At 43.8% G+C, this 19280-nt stretch overlaps 3 protein-coding genes across 5 annotated transcripts in view; 2 read left to right on the forward strand and 1 right to left on the reverse strand.

Moving 5' to 3' along the window:
* The window catches only part of LOC117135962 (zinc finger CCCH domain-containing protein 18), a 64323-nt gene extending 46130 nt beyond the window's left edge, over window positions 1-18193 (reverse strand). Inside the window, exons 1-3 of one of the 3 annotated variants that reach the window (XM_033296561.1) lie at window positions 18074-18193; window positions 16939-17328; window positions 11397-12970 (exon numbers count right to left, since the gene is read on the reverse strand). In XM_033296561.1, the coding sequence (XP_033152452.1) occupies window positions 11397-12959 (1563 nt within the window). In that variant the 5' untranslated portion in view covers window positions 12960-12970; window positions 16939-17328; window positions 18074-18193. Of the gene's footprint in view, window positions 1-2654; window positions 2725-11396; window positions 12971-16938; window positions 17329-18073 lie in introns of those variants that run through there. The other 2 variants (XM_033296560.1, XM_033296562.1) reach the window with 2 other exon arrangements.
* On the forward strand, window positions 6117-8239 carry LOC117135977 (esterase B1). Its single transcript, XM_033296590.1, is given in 4 exon segments — window positions 6117-6373; window positions 6431-6483; window positions 6547-6717; window positions 6719-8239. Coding segments are annotated over 3 exon segments (1614 nt in total). The 5' UTR covers window positions 6117-6373; window positions 6431-6436; the 3' UTR covers window positions 8115-8239.
* A 52-nt stretch (window positions 18194-18245) lies between the features above and the next one.
* LOC117136019 lies at window positions 18246-19218 on the forward strand. Its single transcript, XM_033296636.1, has 3 exons — window positions 18246-18407; window positions 18489-18602; window positions 18668-19218. The coding sequence occupies exons 2-3, from the start codon at window positions 18563-18565 to the stop codon at window positions 18973-18975; spliced, it is 348 nt and encodes a 115-aa protein (XP_033152527.1). The 5' UTR covers window positions 18246-18407; window positions 18489-18562; the 3' UTR covers window positions 18976-19218.
* The last annotated feature ends 62 nt before the right edge of the window (window positions 19219-19280 follow it).

Genomic DNA, 19280 nt, shown 5'->3' on the forward strand with positions numbered 1-19280 from the left:
CTGCGAAATTCCGCAAACACACGCGATTAAGAGGTAACTAATTATGCATTACATGCAACATGCCAGGCCTAATGGAGGCGCAGCAGTAGCGTACATTAAACCGCACACAAGATAATCATTACTTTTTAGTTCCACTTTTAATGAATTTAGTTTTTTGTTAAAACTCGCCTTTTGTTTGCTTATAACCTAATTTATCCGTTCATATAAATAGAATAATTAAACACAACAGTGACTCAATGATTTATGATCAGTAGTATTACAATTATGCCAATGAGCTATCTGTTCTAACACACTTCTCTCCACAGCACCACCTGTTGCTTCCCAAAAATGCATCCACAACAAGCCACAAATGCTCCACACGATGCGAATGAGTATCGCGTGGATACGAGTACTGGGACCTTCCCTCATCGCTCTGTCCACTCCCCTTCATCTCCGCCCCGGACAATCAAATGGAGCTCGTGCGAAAGGCGTGGCAGTTGATAACCATAACAACAGACAGTGGGGTGGAAACTGCTCTGCACAAGTTGGATAATAAGCTTCGCACTCGAGCGAAAGTAAATGCAAAACGTGGGGAGCGAAAGGTTGAGGGATTTCCCCAATACTTGGCCAACTTTAGATTGAGTTTTGATTTAAACATTCTACGCTTCTCAGTAACTAAAAGTAACTAGCAAACTAATTATAAGTACCTAACTGAAACACATATATTATTTCAGCTTATCGTTTAAGCTCAGTACTGCTGCTAATTAATTATAATGCATAGGAAATGCATACAAAAAGATTGCGGCTAATGAATCAATTATTCCGAAAACTTAATTGACTTCAATTAGCGGCGAGCAAATCGATAGGAACCCTTCGAGTATCCAAGTATTCAAAGTACCTATTTAACATGAGTTAGTTAGTTGAGATAGGGATCTGAACTCCAAGCGAACCGATTGTTTGGATTGTCTGTAAACAGAAGTCAATTGTGAGTGGCGTTGTGTGGTAATTGCAAATTGGTAACGGGAGTGAGCTGCTTGGCCTTGGCTAAAACAAAGCGAAACAAAACAAAACAACAACACCGAAACTAAAGCCCCAACTCGAAGTCGAGCCACGCCCACCCAAGTGGGTCAATGTGGGAGGACAAGGACAAGCAGTAAACAGTTCAGTGTGTGAGTGTGTGTGGCGAAGGCGCCACAGGGGGCGTGGCAATTATTTTTTGACCCACTTAAGTGCCCATGTGCGTGATAAACCCTGGGAGTTGATATTGTTGTTATAGTTTCGGCTGTTACTGGTTTCGGGGCGATATAAATCAACATTCGCACGCAAATAAATCACATTAAATAACCGATAAAAGAAATACACGGGCAGCAATCTTTTGCTTTCCGCCAAGGAGAAATGTGGAAGAAGTATGTCCATATGTATGCATGTATATTGTAGACACAATCTAGCAAGGGGGCTTGCACATGGAACGGTGGCTTTATTTTTAGAACGGTACACGCAAACAAACACGCGGAAAAGGGCAAAAAATGCGCGTGTTTAAAGCGCGCAAAGTGAAACGGTAGTTGGTGTTCTTGACTCGCGCCGCCTCGCTTGCTCAAGTCGTGTACTTGTACTTGTACTTCAACTCGCGCCACACAGATACGCACTCACACAGGCGCAGTGCTAATGGCGCTGCCACCGCGTTGACAGGTTAAGATACACTGCATTATAACCAAAAAAAGAAAAACTTGGCCCGCTTGGCCTTAGAGATGGCATTTCTCGAGATGCGAAATATAAAAACTTCAAAAATATTATGGTACTACAAATATATTCAAAATATCTTTATCTAAATTCGAATATGCTTGTTTTTAAAGATCACAACTTTCTATAAGCAAACGAAAGGAGAGAGTGCTTAACTTTTTTAAACTAGAGATACAAATTGCTAGTCAGTTTGACTAAGCAGATTTGATTATTGGTTTATTTGGCCGAAAACTGTAGATTTTCTCATTTCTCAATACTCTTTTTCATCTATATGTAAGCCTTGTAATATATCGTTAATTGCGCGCATTGGTGTCGCATTTAAATCCATTCAATTGGTAATTCCTGCATCTCCATTAATTTGTTATAGTGACACTTGCAACGGTATGCCAAGTGCACAGCTTTAACTGCTTTAAATTGAATTAATTGCCCGCTTTAATAGTTCCCGCATGGAAATCATTGAACTGCCTGCCAGCAATTTGATTATCGATACACTGAGCCAAAGTGCGGTGACTCATCGCCGAGTTGAGAGCACGCGCACATCTCCAACGACTGACACCTTTAAGTTAACCCTTGAAGATGATAGCCGGCGATTAACTAACTGGAAAAGGGCACAAAGTTGGTCGTTATGTTTGCTGTTTTTTTTTGTTGCTTTTTCAGCAGACGCGGCGTCGTTAAGTTGCTGGTTATACATTTTCCTTTTAACTTCATTTCGGAAACCAGTTTTGGGGCACTGCCACCGTTGCCGGCGACCACAGACATTGAACTTTTGTTTGCTGTTATTATTAATACACTCATTTGGCTCCTGCTACATGCCGCTGTTGTTGTTCTTGTTGTTGCTGTCACACTTTATATTGTGCATTTATCAATTTTGATTTGGCACACATGCTGGCATTTTTGTTGATAACAACCACACACAGACACACATTCATATTTACATATATATATATATTATTTGAGCAATAAACAATTGCGAATTGAGATTGAAAATCGCGCGACGATGGAACGGTATAATGATGCCAGCGACGGCCGACGACGACGACTGAAGAGAGCGACTGCGGCGGCAAGAACGGATCGAGCGCCCGCTGTCGACGCCGACGCTGCCAGCGACGCCAGCTGCGACGGCGGCGGCGAGTTTGCTCTATCAGCAGTGGAGCCCTGCGACGCATTGTTGTTGCTGCCCTCGTTCGTTTGTTCTTGTGCCCGCAAGAAAAACAAAGCAAGGGGCAAAAAGCAAAAAGCAGAAGGCAATGGCAAAGGCAGCGCACAGCAAAGCAGCTAAAACAAACGCAAACAAACAAAACAAGCGACGCAGTCGCAGCGACGTCGGCAGCGCAGCTCATGGGGAGCTCACACACACTCACACAGACACAGAGTCGCACTCAAAGTAAACACGCTTACACCCACACACACACACGTAGCCACGAATCGAAAAGCCAAAATGGAGCGACGAAATGAAGTGAACCACATTCGCATTCAACTGGAGCGGCGATTGCGGATTGGGGAGACCGAAAAGCCGCAAAGAGCTAAAGAGCTGAGACGGTTGGGTAATCAGTCACTTGGCGGCAAGAACTAGTAACTAACTAGCAAAACTTAACTAAAGCAACTAGTAACGAAGTACGAAAAGTAACTAGTTTGGTAATCAGTCAGTTAGACGCGTGGAATTAGTTGGTTAGTGAATGGGTTTTAGTTTAGAATGCTCAGCAGCTAGTTCGCTAATCAGTTGTGTTATCTAAACTAACTTAAGCGCTAATCAGTTAGTTATACTAAATTTCCATTTAATCATGAAATTCTGCTATCAATTTAAGAGTAAATTGGTCTTTTAATTCGCAGACCGAGCAACGCAATTAGTATTATTATTATAAGGGTTTGTGCCCCAAAAAGTATGCAACAATTAGTACACAATCCGTTTTCAAATCGGGAAACTTAATTGAATATTGAAAATAAAAACATTTTCAATAGAATTAAAGATATTTGCGAAGGTTCTGTCAGTGCACAATAATAAATTTAATTTATCCGACAATTTGGAGTGCTAATATTTTCTGTACAATGTTTACAATGCACGCTTGAAATACCAAATTTGGCGCTGCTAAAAAAGTCAATTAAAATAGCATTCAAATTATTTATAATAATGCCATAATAAAACACTAGCAAATAGCAGAAGGTATACCAATTTTCATGCAAATCAACTTTAATTCATACGAAAAGAGTGTTAGACCATTGAAAACTTATTTATTTACAAACAAAATTGATTAATTTATTTTTGGTTTTCGTATTTAAGCGCACATACTTTTCTAATTGAATTGAATTCCAATTTGACCCCACATAACTGCACTCGGAATTAAGTTTTATTGCCTCAAAATTCTTCGATGACGGCAACCCTGAAAAACGAGGCGAAAAACCCGTGAAATCAAGTAAAAAGCGAGTGTTTGGCAAAAAAGAAAAAACGCCAAAAACGGGGAAAAACAGAAGCACAAACAATAAAAAAAGTGATGAGGAAAAACAGTGGCAAAAAGAGAAGTGGGACAAGGCGAGGGGCAATGGGTCGGAGGTCGGGGGTCGTCACCTCTGCCAAGTAGGCGCTGCCAACTTCATGTAAACACTGCCGTAAAGAGAAGGAGGCGATGAAGATGCAGTGAAAGAGGGGACGGCGCGGAGGAGGCACTGAAGCAGACGCAAGCACTTGGAGGTCGTCATGCCAAGAGCGAATAACTCGTGGATGGAGTTCACACAGAGATACAGTGAAACCTATGTAGCACGAACGCAAGTTGAGCCAACCCAAACATGCAAGAAACTAAGGCCCCACTGAATTTTTTTATTGTATTGCTAATAAGTTCAAGCCAGCTGGTGTCCACTGTGGATGGATATAGACAAATGCGTAGCCTGTTTGCAATTGCAATGGCGCCGAGCTGAAAAGCGGAGCAAATAAGAAAACAGCAACACAGCCAAACACAAACGCTCTCCAACATAGATTGCAATGTTTATTTATTTAGTCGATGGCAACACCAACAGTGCAGCACGAATTTGCACAATGTGGGTACTTTGGGGGCCGGAATGCGAGTGTGTGGGGGAATGCACTCAGACACACTCGGAGACCCAATAATCCACCTGGCAACAGCAAATGCGGAAACAATGTAGGCGAAATAGCTAACGAAATTTAATTGTGCCCAAAATGGGGTTGAATGTTTTAAGCCAAGATCTAATTCAGAGGCAGGAAGCATAAAGGCTTTAAGCAATTGACTTAAGGAAAGTCTCAGTTCTTAGTACATATTTCGAATGAATGCCGTCTCCGTTTCAGGGCCATAAGTAGATGCAGCACGAGTAGAATGGTACTAAACGCATCTTAAGTGATAACAAAAGTTAAGTAAACCCACACACATCAGCACTGGCGGCCAAACAAACAAATGATACTGGCCAAGCCAAGGGAAACAAACAAAAGAGCGAAAGGAGAGCAAGAGGAGTTGGAGCCAAATTAAATGTTAGTTCAGAACAGACGAAGTGTGAAATAATCACATTAACTAATGCACAAACAACGAGGGAGGCCAACCAGCCAACCAGCCAACCAACCAAGGCGACCAGACAGACGAAAGCCGCAGGAGACTCGACTCTCCTTCGGAATGGTGCCCGTTGTCAGGGAAACCACCCACTCCAGCCACTCCACCCACTCCAACCACTCCAGCCACCTTTCACCCAACCGCCCACTCAGCCTCTTAAGTCATCACCAGCGTCATCGTTGTTTGGCGCAAATGTAAAGAGTGAATTGCCGAGGCAAAAGCTGCTCAAATGCAAAGGCAGCGACTCGAAGGAGCATTGTAATACCTAATTAATGACTGCCACGTTTTCTTTGCTCCTTCGCCCGTTCTGTGGAATTCAATTATACACTCTGCATCCGTCGGATCGTTGACAATCATCTGGTATTTTAGGCACTATTTGGGTTAAACAGGATGAACATACGGTATGCAGTATCCACTGAGCTGTAAATACTTCAGGCCATTTGTATCTATAAGATATCATTTGCATGGCGAACATAACATCAATAGTATGTAATAATACTCATACATACGATATGGATTAACTACACTAATAAAATTATTATCTCTAACAGAAGTGTCTGAAAGCAAGTATGCGAAGTATCGCATTTTAAGTTATTGACTGAAATCATTAAAATATTCATTCCATTACCTATGATAAAAATTCCATTAGGCAGGTTCCCTAAACCCATCTTACATTTATCTGTCCATTAACCTTGACAGTATTCCAGGTATATGATACTTGTGATTAACTGCACTTTTTAATCTCCGTGTGGCAGTATTTACCAAAATATGTGATTCCAGCCCAATCGATTAGTCGAATCTTATCAGTTCTCCTACCCAAATATAGCTGTGTTCGAACTGAATTAGGCTTTTCCATGAGGTTCGGTGCTTACTATCTACTGATCCGCATATGGACGACGCATTTGCACAACCCACCGGCTGAGTGAATCCCGAACAGTGGTAATTATTATGGTCGCCCCACTGGCCCCCACTTGAGGGCGCGGCTATGGGACTATCTAAACAATTTTATCATCAACTGGAGCAGCGAGAACCGTATTCAGTCTCTGTGTGGCGTTCGAGCGCGTTGGAAGTGCCAGAGAGGATTGCGGCCAAAGTAGCTGGTAGTGCGTATACATAATATTATTAATATAATACTTAGTAAGTACCACAGTTGAGATTAGGAAGCAATGGATTTGCGCGTGAGCTTTAGTGACAAGCTGAAACTGGGCGCCAAGTGAGTGCGATGTTCAGACGCTGGCCGAACCGATGAGTCATCATGACTGCTCTTCTCTTTCAGGGTTATTGGCCATAAGGTGGTTCAGTACAAGCTGGGCACGGGTCAGACCAAGGAGTTGGCCACCAAGTATGGCCAGCTGAAGGGTCAGCAGCGCAGGACACTCTACGATGGCGAACTCTACTACTCCTTCGAGGGCATTCCCTTTGCCCAGCCGCCCGTGGGTGAACTGCGTCACCAACGCCGCCGAAGGTTCCGAGGATTGCCTCTACCTCAATGTCTACGCCAAGAAGCTGGAGTCCCCGAAACCACTGCCCGTTATGGTCTGGATCTTCGGCGGGGGTTTTCAAGTAGGCGGTGCCTCGCGGGAACTCTATGGACCGGATTACTTTATGAAGCACGATATCCTGCTGGTCACCATCAACTATCGGGTGGGTGTGCTGGGCTTTCTGAGTCTCAAGGACAAGGAGCTCAAGATACCTGGAAATGCGGGTCTGAAGGACCAGATTCAGGCACTGCGTTGGGTCAAGGAGAACATAGCCAGTTTCAATGGCGATCCCGAGAACATAACCGTATTCGGCGAATCGGCTGGCGGAGCTTCCACGCATATCCTCATGCAAACGGAGCAGGCCAGAGGACTCTTCCACCGCGCCATCGTTCAGTCCGGTTCAGCTTTGTGCGCCTGGGCCACGCAACCGGATCGAAAGTGGCCACAGAGATTGGGCAAGGAACTGGGCTATGCCGGCAACTTGGAGAGCGAGAAGGAACTGTTGGAGTTCTTCCAGCAGATCCCGGCCAGCAAGTTGGCCCAGTACTGTAATTCAATCGTAACGCAGGAGGAGCAGCGCGACTACGAGATCTTGGCCTTTGCCCCGGTAATCGAGCCATATGTTGGCGATGATTGCGTGATCCCAAAATCGCAGCAAGAGCAGCTGTCCAGCGCCTGGGGCAATTCCATTCCCATGATCATAGGCGGAACCTCTTTCGAAGGACTCTTCTCTTATCGCACCACCCTGGATGATCCGCTTTACATGCTGAGTGCCTTCGAGGCCATAATTCCCAAGCACGTTCGCGACGCCATCGACAAGGATGAGCTGGCGGAGATGGTGAGGAGGCTGAAGAAGTCCTACTTCGACGATCCCGACCGGGCCAGCATGGAGCTCTACGAGTGCCTCCACATTCTGAGCATCAAGAACTTCTGGCACGATATCCATCGCACTTTGCTGGCTCGCCTGGCCTATGCCACCAACTTGCCCACGTATCTCTACCGATTCGATATGGATTCGCCACACTTTAATCACTATCGCATCTTGAAGTGCGGCAAAAAGGTGAGGGGTGTGTGCCACGCAGATGACATTTCCTACATGTTCTACGGCATACTCTCCAGTAAGCTGGACAAGAATTCGCCCGAGTACCGCACCATTGAGCGACTGGTGGGCATGTGGACCTCTTTCGCCACCACCGGCGATCCCAACTGCGAGATTATCGCTCCCGTCAAGTGGGATCCACTGCGTCCGGGTGGCGTGGAAAACTGCCTCAACATTGCCGATGGCCTGGAGTTCATTCCGCTGCCGGAGAGCAAACAGTTTGTTGTCTGGGATAGTTTTTACACCAGGGAAAGTCTCTACTAAGTAGACTTTGGAATCTGTGTGTTTGGGAAATCTGTTGTTAGCTTTATATGAATTTATATGAATTTGTGTTTGCATCTGTGAAACTTCAAACTTAACATTTACTAGCCTAATAAATACATTCTATTAGTTAAACTACGGAAAAATTGTAACCATATGCTACGCAGTTTAATCATCGTCTGATATCATCTGCTTAAAGCGCAAAGCATTTGTTTTTTTTTTAAATATGACACACGAATTGACCTATAAAAGAATCCCATACCACAAATTATTTGCTTAATTTATGCTCATGCATTTTATTTCTTTTTTGTGACAACGTTTTTCGGCCGGAATTGATTTCGCAGCCCGTTTTAACTGGATCTAGTGTCTGGGTCGTGTTTGCGTTTCTTTTATTGACTTTTGGGCAAAATGCCAGGAATTTCTTGGGAGCCAAGGGAATTCCGCAGGTCATTGTTGTCAATCTTATAATTCCTTCGCTTTTGCGGTTCTCTTCTATTTTTTCAGCCCATTTACGAGGTCATAAATTTATGAAATGTTTAAATAACAATTAAATTTCAAGGAATATTGCCATTTTTGATGGCCATTCACAGGAATTGAAAACTTTTGTGTGTGTTTTTTCGAATGCCATGGCAAACATAAATTTGATTTATACTTTTAGGCAACCGAATCAGGTTAATTAGCACTGGTAAAAAAAATATATATATATTGGTTTTTATGAAACGGAAATGAAATTTCCCTTTCCGATATCTTTAGCCTGATATAAATGTTTATTTCAAAACAAATTTGAATATGTTGTTAACCATAAGCAATTCGCATATAGGCCCTGTGCATTTTTCGATTTTAGAGGGTATCGAAATCGATTTGTTTGTACAATTGTTTATAGCTTATCTAGATATAGTTTATGGCTTTAGTTTATTTCGGTTCTGGCAGCGCGCCAGACCAACGGATCGATTGAAATTTTCTTATTTCGTTCATTATTTGATTTTGTTTGGCTTCACTGGCGCTGCTTTAAATACATACATTTTGAGCATAAATATTTAAATTGCTTTTCGCACTTTTCGCTGAATGGAGAATGTGGGGGGAGTGGCGGAAAATGGAAAATGGGGCGGTTGGTGCGTAGGCTCGTTTTGCTTTGGCCAGCTTTTCTGGCAGCCAGCCAACAGAGAGTTTCCATGGTTTACTGGGTTAAATTTAATTAATTTGTCTCGTCGCCCCGGCCCAGTATGATTTTCCCAGTTTGATTATTTATTCATCCAGCATTTCCCTGAATAGGCTGGTCCCTGGACACTGGACAGCGTACAGTGGACACTGGACGTGGCGCACCTCTCACGCTCCTCGCCGCATTGCAGCATTTGCCATTTTATTTGCCTTTATTTATTTATTTATTGTTTCGCGGGCATTCATTTTTTCCATCGCTTATTTTCGTTTGGGCTTTACTTTTTCCTGCGAAATTTACACAATTCCAATTAATGGCATTTAATTATTTATCCGGCATTTTACACATTGCATTCCCCCCGCGCACCAACAAAGGGGGCAGCGTCTCACCAGCTGTGAATTTTGCATTTTTATAGCATGTTGCAAATTTCTCGGCTCGGCTCTGAATTTAAAATTCAAATTGTTTTGGTTCCGTGCCGCGGGCAGGCGATTGCGGTGGGTGGTGATGGTTGATTGTGGGTGGCGATTGTGTGTGCACTCAAACTTAACAAATTAATTTCCATTTGCGGGTTTGGTTGCGTGTGGAGCAGGCGTATTTTTTAAAAAAGAAGGTGGACCCAGAATTTCATAAAATTAAGCTACTTGTGTTACTTTTGAGCTACAAACGTATGCCTGCATGAAAATCTACTTCATATAACTTATACAATGAATTTACCCATTAACTTATTTTGTAAGTTATTTAAATGAATTCAGGCAACTTAAGTAAAAGTGTGTTTCTGGCAGAACTCCCCGCTAAATGAGCGCCAATCGTGAATCATTCGAGGAATACTAAGATGCCCACTGATACCAACTTTCGTGCCCCAGTCCCCAAGCCGCATGCTCCACCGAGCACTATCATCAATGAGCGCGAAACCAGGGCGATGTCTCAAATTTATAAATACATTTTCGCATTCAGAAATAAAATCGAAAGACAAATAAATAAGAGAAAAAGCGACAAAAAAAGAAAAAAACGCGACAGCGAAATGCGAAACAAAACGAAAGAAGCGAAATAATCGCGGAAAGCTATTAAAATTTAATCAGAAACACAAGCGACCCTGCGGTCAAAATTCCCACAACATTCGCCGCCTTTACGAGCTGCGTCTGCTCACCCCAGTGACCCCGCCCCGATCCCCAAACCGCTGGTGTGGAGCGTCCGAGGATGATGATAATGCCCCCTTTACGAGGGGAGCAAGGGGGATGCTCCATGGAGTACATATAAATATATATATATATATGCGAGTGGAGGCTGCGACGACGACGACGACCCCACTGATTAATCGTTCGCACAGTGGAGCGCCTTACTCCCGGGTCAATCTGCATGGCGCCAACATCATGATGATCATCGTTATGGACCCATCCCCACCGTCATCATCCTCATCCGCACTGGATGCCGTGGCCATATTTTTGTTTATTTTGATTCGTGCGACGCGAAAAACTGAAACTGCTCTCGTAAATTTGTTTCGCCTCTTGTATTTCATTTTTTTTGTTATTTTGTTGCCAATGTTTGCTTTTGCATTTCCACTTCCTTTCTACGCAGCGTGTGCCCACCCCGCCCCTTTCAACCAAACCATTTTTATTGAATTCCATTATTTATGCCAGAGTGAACAATATTGAAATTTTCACAAAATATTTTGAAAAGCTCTGGTATGCACGTATTTGCCAGCATCCATAAACATTTCTATTTGCATATTCATACATTTCATGGGCGTGTACATGGTACATACGAACATTCGGGGAGTTAACCCCATGGAATGCTTCTGGGATGAGATGCTTGTCTGGGTTTCGGAGTCCACAGGACTTTAGTTTGACCATTTTGTTGAATATAAACTATATCTCCATCGCTGTTAACACGATAAGTGTGAAAACTAAATGCAGTATGGATGATTTTCAATACTTCATTTAGGTTTCATGCATCGCAAGTTAACAACCATCGAGCTGCGACATCTTAAATCCCTTAACTGGAATCACATGCCCACCCATTGCGAGGCGAAATATCAATTGGATTTGGTTGCCCGCTGGCGACACCGGATGAATCTGCTCCATATGCATGTATGCCAATGAGGAAGCCGAGTATTTGCATTGCAAACTCACCTGGTGGACATTCCACTGCTGCATGAGGTCCTCGTAGCAGGGCAGACAGGCCTGGATCATGCCGCGGGGATCCTTGGGACGCGAACGTGCTGGCCGCGGATGCTGCTCGTTGAAGAGTGGGAAGTACGGCACAGATGGTCCGGGTCTACCCGTTTCCCTGGGCTTCACGGTGCTCAGCTCGATGAGGCTGCCTCGGCGCTGCTCATCGCCGCACACGTAGCACACCTCGGTGATGGAGTTCTTGTCCGGCATGGACAAGTCCAGTATACCCACCTCCGACTGCGGCTGACTTGGCTGGGAGACGGACGCAGTGCTGCCAACATGTCGCGGTGCCGGCGGAGCACTGGAATTGGAGGAGTTCCGCAGATCCAGCACGGTGGCATTGTCATCTTCGAGCGTTGACGGAGCACGAGGGCCCAGTGGACCGCTGCCAGGCGAGGGCAACGCACCGTAGGGATTGCCCTTGTAGTGAGCAGACTCCGCTGCTCCGCCGCCAGCGTTCACCTGCTGCTGCAGCAGGTGATAGGCAGCCGTCTGCTGCTGCAACTGCTGGTACTGGGCGGGATGATACGGCGCCTGGCCTTGATAGCCAGCCGGCGGTGCCGGGCTCAGCTTGAACTTCTGCTGCGCATAGCCGGCGGACTTCATGGCCGGTGGTTCGCTGGGCGGTCGTGATGTGGGCGAGGCCACGGGCATGTCCCGCGATTGCGGCCTGCTCAGGTATCTGTTGTGGTTGCTCGACGGCGTCGAATTTCTGGGATAGAATTCCCCACCACCACCACCGGCCGCACTGGGATTTGGCGAGGGTGAGGCATTCCTAGAGGTACTGTGGTGGTGGTGTGACGGCTGCTGCGGCGAGTAGTGGCGTGCCAGCGCGTAGGGATCGCCGTGCCCCTCCACCAGGCCATTCTGGGTAAGATGCTCGGCACTCAGGCCCAGCACCTGGGCGGCGTACTCGCTTTGGGTGGCCACATCGGCTCCTATGTAGCCCTTGCCGTCCACCCGCTTCATGTGGTAGATGCGCTGCAGCAGGGGCTTCTTCTGTCGCTCGTAGGCATCCCATTGCTCGTTCAAGGATCGAAAGCAGAGCATGCAGGCCCACACGTACTCCTGGCCCGGCACCACACCAGGCACCCCATTCGGAGGCTCGTGGCGCTCCAGAAAGGGGAAATACGACTCTGAAGGCCGCTCTGCATTGTGGCGAATCCTCAGGGGCTGCGGCTCAAAGCTGCCATGTCCGCCGCACACAAAGCATATGGTCATGGACACATGATGGTTGTCGGGTGGGGCCGAGGCTCTGCCCGTCGACTTGGCGCCCGGATGGTAATGCTGAGCGGGATGCGGCTGATAGCCGAAGTGGTACTGCTCGCCCGGAGTCCGGGAGTTCCGATGGGCTGCCGCTCCGGGTGAGGGCATCAGCTCCACGGGCGGATAGGACTGCCTGGTCGCTTGGAGTGTTCCAGGCGCCGAGGCCGGAGAGGTCGGGTTTGGCGTGGTTGCTGGCTCGGATTGCTGGCTGCCACCGCGAAGTTCATTTTTGATGTACGCCTTCGCCTTTTCCATAGTACTAGCAGCTGTAATCGGAAGAAAGGGTATTATTAGAAGGGTATTATTAGTTGGATACATATCAGACCGCAATCTTTAAGACCCCTTAACTTAATTATAGGATCTTGTTTAAAAGATCTCTTAAATAACACAGTTATGGGAATGAAAGTACTTTAAGTTGAGAGGATTTTAATGCTGTGTTCAGAATACGCCACATAGACTTCTATTGACCCTTAATTCCTTCGAATTTCTGGGAGACCCGCCTCCAGTTGGTGATTGAAAGTTGGATGCTCGTTAATCGAGCGATTGCCGCTGGTGATAGCCTATTTGAGCTGGGGTCCCGCGATAACCCGCATCGCTCTGCGATCATGATCTCTGAGCCCAGTGGGCATCAATGTGGGAAGTGTATATTTCTGCTTCGATGGAAGTGGGAGGAGGAGGAGGAGGAGGAGGATGTGTGATTTGCATGTTAAAGTGATGCGACGATTTGTCGGACGTTGCTTCTTGTTTCTGAGTCGCCGTGATTTTATTTGATTCGATTTACTCCGCCGCTCGCATTTGTTTTCATTAATGTGTATGTAAATTGCAGACATGTGACGCAAGTCGGCCACTCGAAAGATCAGCAGAGTATATTTATACATATGTACATAGAGGCCTAACGATAACGAGCGGAACGGAAAGAAATGAAAATCGGCGGGGGGAGGAAAGCCCCGCGATTTACGAACTTTTTTGCACTTCGGAGTTCCAGATATATCCGGTCGGACGCCTGGCTAAATATATCGGTTATTTGTTTATGCCACGGACCAGATCCGAGTGGTGCTAATTCGCTTTATCAAGTACATACTATACCGCAGTATACTATAGTATAGATTCGCTAAACAATTTTGTGCTGCCCTCGTTTAGCGATTCCCATCAGCGCTATTTTGCAACTGGATTGTTTTTTAATCCAAATTATGCAATCATAATATTTACCCCACTAATTAAATGTTGTATTATTTATTTACAAAAATGCGTGCAATTCGCCAGCAGTAATTTCGAGTGGCCATAATAAAGTTGCATAATGTAAACAACAAAGGCGTGCAAAACGGAAGTTTTTCTCCTCGTATTGCAATTATTTTTAATTTATTTATGCGCATTATATTGATTTTTTTGACTCGGTTGCATTTGCTGCAGGGCCATGCAATTGTTGTTGTGGGAAAATGCAGTTTGGAGCGCTCATATTTTGTATTTTCCCCTCATTTTTCCTGGTGCCAGCTTTTAAGAGTTGTTAGCCGAGTTTTTGTTTGTTTTCCAGTATGTTGGACACACAGTTGTGGTTAAAATAATTGTGTTGCTTGACTTACTTAACTTCAAATGAATAAGTTGAATATTATATGCTATACCATCATACATCATAATACATATTTTCTTACAGATGTTGTTATGAGAATACATATTATTATTATTATTATTCAAAAAGCCGGTCCTATTGAGCTGACCTCGAGTGTGTTTTCCCGAGTTTTCCCAGTGCCTGCACTTGAACATTGTTGCTTTTGTTGCCGTCCACCTGCGCCTGTTTTTCCTCCCCGTGCAGTTGTTTTTAAAAGTTTTTGTTTTCCTCCTCCCAGCAGCCCGAAGGAACATTTTTATGGCCCCCATGTCCTTGCTTCTGTTTTTTTTTGAGGGCGTGGCAGCAGCCCGAGAACAAGTGAAATAGAAAACGCAGCGAACCAGTTTTTAAAGTTTTCCCCCAAATGCGGAAAATGCCCAGCTTTAACCATTGAACTCCCGCTTATCATCGATGTTCTTGGCTGTATTTTTTGTATTTTTTTTCGACTTTTCTATTCCATAGTTATAGTTATAGCTGTGGCGGAAGTTGCATACAATAACAATAACAAAACGAGTGCAGGAACATTGGAAAAGTTTTCGAAGCGGGGTGGTGGTGGGTGGGGCAAGAAAAAGTTGCGTTGTTCGGGAAAGTTTTTAGCGTAGTTTGAAATTCTTTTCGTTCGCTCTCCTCTCGATTATATGTCGAGTTCTTTTCTGCGAGTTTCTGCTGTGGAGTTGAGAGCTGGCAAAAGTGAGTTAAGGTGCTTAAGTTTTGCCGTCTTTATTGTTCGTCGCTTTTTTATCTATTCCAGTATTCCTGTGCTAGTTTTTCCCCAAGCAAAAGCGAGCGCCGCGGGAAGTAAACTGCATTAAAGGGGCAAAAATGGGGAGTCAAAATTAGTAATAAATCCAGCAGTGAAATATGAAATCGCAGCCAGCCAAGAAGCACGCTGTGCATATTGCAACGGATGCTCATAATTCACATTTCCGCAACTTTTGGCTGGCCTTTGACGCAATTGGAGTTACCAGGGAAATTGAATTTTTTAAATTTGCATTGGGCAAACAAACAAGATGGAAAGCGGAAACAGCGCTAACAAAAGCAAGAACATAAATCCTGCCCGCGATGCAAAAACAAAAACACGGCAGAATGACAGAGAAAATGGAATTTATTAAATAGCATTCCGCGCAATAAACTCTTGCAGCAAAAAACGAGCACAGCAACAAAAATACACACACACACACACGATCGCATAATCAAATAAAACAACTTGGACATGCAATTTTATGGCAGGACGTCGTTTTCCTTTTGGGCACCCTCCTCCTCCATTCCATTTCAGTGGCCCCCAGTTCAACGTAAACAGACGCAAAAACAATGGGGAACGAGTATAAAATGGTATATGTAGGGATCGGAATTAAGAATACCCTATCGAATACGCACAGTATCAATCATCTACGGATGTGCCATGGAATCGAAACAAACAAGGAATAAGGAACACCTTATGAAGTTCCAAAAACAAAGGGTTTTAAATCACCTTAACTGGAGTATGAAATCAAATACTTAATCCACTTCAATAAGTTCATATATGTACATATGTATATTTAGAGTATTTCACCCTTTTATCGAAGTTATAAGTCCTACTGCTAGGGTATCCAAAAAAGGGGATTAAACAGACAGGAGAATCGCAAAAAGACCGCTCAACATTTTTTCCATTAAGGGCGCCCAAAAATAAAAAAAAAAACCGGACAGCTAAGAGGGGCTCAGGGATTTGCGGAGCTGGCCATCAGCGCATTCAGGTTTTTGGGACCTGCTGGACACAAATGAAACCAAGTGAAGCCAAATAAAAAGGTTAAATTAATAACCGTAGTCGCTCTTTAAAGTTCAAGCCAAATGCTATCTGCATGTGTATGTGTGTGTGTGCCTGTGCGAAATGCATATTTAATTATTGTATGTATAAATCATCGCTTTTATTTCGATTTTTGTTTTATTCACCATGAGGTTTGCTTTTGTTTTCTGCAAAAGGCGAGCGCCTCATTAAATTACCATTTAAATGATTATTTAATTTCGTTGGACAAATAAAATAATTGAATATATAATTTATATTTTATCGTTGCAGCCCAATCAGTTGTCAATGATAATATCTTAGGATTCTGTAATTACGTTCGATGGCAGACATTGGCATTTGGATTTAAAATCGCATGAATCATTAAAGACTTTTAAATTTCACGTATCTGTGATTTAAGCTAGATTCTATTGAGATTTTCCGTATCAAAACATGAGTAGAATCTTATATCTGGAGTAGCTCCAGTTGCTATCGCATTTTGTTAGTTGTCATCCATAAAAAACGTGTTACTTTCGTCATGCCCTCAGTTAAAAAGCGTAAATATCAGTCAGATTTTCTGTACAGCACTTGAAATTCCGCGTTTTCCAGGAATTGTGCAATCTTTTATTGTATCTTTTTTTTAGAAATAGTTAGGTCGCGGCGGATATTTGTGATGGAAACCAAAGGAAACCAAACGAAACCCAACTGTCTGGTCTGAATTGATTTAAATTAATTGAATTTTGAAGCGAACCGGTAACCGGCAACCGGTTTCAACCGATTCAAGGCGAACCGTTCAATTGAGCAAACGGTATTTTTATGTTTCAACTGATTGATGTCAGTCGATATGGCCTGATTGTTCCGATACTGACCTGTGCTCCGGGTGCTTCGGCCTATTCCAGTTGACTCCGATTAATCCAACTCATGTGCCTGTTTTTGTGGCGGAATTATTGGGCGGAAGAGGGGATTTACGGGAATTAAAGCCGATTTGGGCGGATTGAAGGGATTTAACTTCGGGACAAACACATTTGGTTTCAGGCACTTTTCTAGACTTTCCTCGCCGTTTCTCGGTGTTTCTTTCGGTTATCACACTCTTTATTCTAAATTTCTTCACTTGCTTTTGAAGCTATTAAGAGCACTAGTGGATTTTCAAATTTTAAATTTAGCATTTACGGTATTATTCATGGTTTTCCTATGAAGTTCACTTTACCCATGTTGAGCTGATAAAAATAGGGTTTCGATTTTATGTTTCAGTGAACAATCTAAAAAGAATTTCAAAATTTTCGGTCACTGTTACACGTTTAAAATAAGAAAATGAATTTTGCGCGAGTAAGATTATATTTTATTATTATGTGTTTCAAACTTTAAGGTGTGTTTATAAACTTTGTCACAACGCTTTTAAGAATATCAAATTTAAATGCGCTTAATTTGATGCTGATCACTCTCTATTTCTGCCAGTGCATTTTGATCGCATTGTAAACATTTTTACAGAAACAAGAACAACAAATTGCGTTTCATTGCCACAGTGGTGGTCTCTGCGCCGTCGTCGGCAGCGACGTCGGCGTCAGCAGCGAAAGGCGACACCATTTCACCGGCGACTATTTGCAGCAAGTGCGAGAGAGACGAACGATGGCGATCGCACAATCACACAACACACATACACATACGCATACGCTGCAACTGTTGCAGCAGCGAAAACAACAACAAGACGGCTAAATAGCCAGTGTTTTTTTTTCGATTTTCTCGCGCTGCGACCTTGGAACCGTTAGCTTTTCAAGCTGAACTCTTGGACTGTTAAGTTGGCTGCCGTTTTAACACCTTAATAGCGCTTATCCAATTGTTTGCCTTTTGCTTTTGTTGCTTGTTGCTGCTGTCGCTGCTCTGCCGCTGCTGCTGCACTGCCTCTGCCGGCGTCAGCTGCTCGCCTGCATGTGTGTGCGTGTGTCCGTGTGTGTTTCCGTTTGTTTTGTGTTGGGCCTTTTATTTTGGCGTGTTTTCTGCGCCCACCGTGCAATTGCAATATTTAAGGATTATTCGCGGGCCGTTGAGCGATATATGTGCGGTTTTTTGCGCGGAGTTGGATCGGCGGAGACGACGGAACAGCGATATATAATTGCAGCAGTGGCAAGAAGAAGAGCCAACCAGCAGTGGCGGCCAGTGTGTGCACACTGCGACGCAGAATTGCCACCTGGCCGGCGGTGTTGCCACATCGCTGGATTTCGTGCTGTGATTGTCTGGGTTGAAAGAAGAAGCACAGCGGATCAGCTGTTACTCACAGGCGGCTCAAATTGAGTTATGTGCTAACGCGTTTGTGGAAGATTTGGGCGCGCAATTCAAAAATGTAACATAACGGGATTTATAAATTTCAAATATTTAAATTTAAATTAAATTTGAATCTTTAACATCTATTGTTCTGATTAAGCATTCCAAGCAGCATACGTTGGCCTCATAACTCAACCCAAAATCCATTGTAACAGAAATAATTTGCTGTGAAAAATGAACTCAATAGTGATTTTTATTCCACTCCTTTTCTTCGGTAAGCAATTGGTAATGCATACATATAAAAGGAATTCCACTAATGAATTTTCCTTGCGGGCTTAGGAATCACACTCGGAGCACCTTTTCCCAATGATTTATGTGGGAAAATGGCAGTGCCAAATAATTCTGTTACTATCAAAACCGAAGAATTTTTGTTGGAGAACGAAAATATTCCCTTTGGTCTTCACAATATTCCGCACTTCATAAAACATCTCGTTGCAAATGTGGACAGGGAGATCCCGGGAAAGAGAAACCCGAACATTTACAGCAAGAATTCTCAGAACTCCAAGAACAGTTCAGAAATGGATTATGTCCAGACAATGAGGTTTCTTATCGAGACCATTGCCAGATGGATTGGACTCCTTTCATAGGCGTATGTTCTTTTTTGATACATTTTCCAGCTGTGAAGAATTCCAACGCGCTCATAAATAAGAAAATGAAAGGAGAAGACGATGAGGTTTTGATGATTTCAAATGAGAGGAACTTGATGAGATTTTTTGGTCAAGAGCATTTATTTCGAATTCAGTTTTCAACGAGGCCAAAGGAGAAAAGAAATGAAGTACTAAAACTGATAAATGATAGAAGAATTCAAAAGAAATAAGCCACAGAAAGCTTTCAACTAAAGACGGCAAGAAACGAAGATTTGCTCTCCAAATAATAAACAACAGATAACAAG

Source organism: Drosophila mauritiana, chromosome 2R (genome assembly GCF_004382145.1).
Source record: "Drosophila mauritiana strain mau12 chromosome 2R, ASM438214v1, whole genome shotgun sequence".
NCBI lineage: Eukaryota > Metazoa > Arthropoda > Insecta > Diptera > Drosophilidae > Drosophila > Drosophila mauritiana.

Excerpts from the sequence above, each read along its gene's own strand:
- LOC117136019 (XM_033296636.1), top strand. The coding sequence starts at position 18,563 with ATGAACTCAATAGTGATTTTTATTCCACTCCTTTTCTTCG. Across the intron at positions 18,603-18,667 it reads TATTCCACTCCTTTTCTTCG|GAATCACACTCGGAGCACCT; the intron begins GTAAGCAATTGG and ends TTGCGGGCTTAG.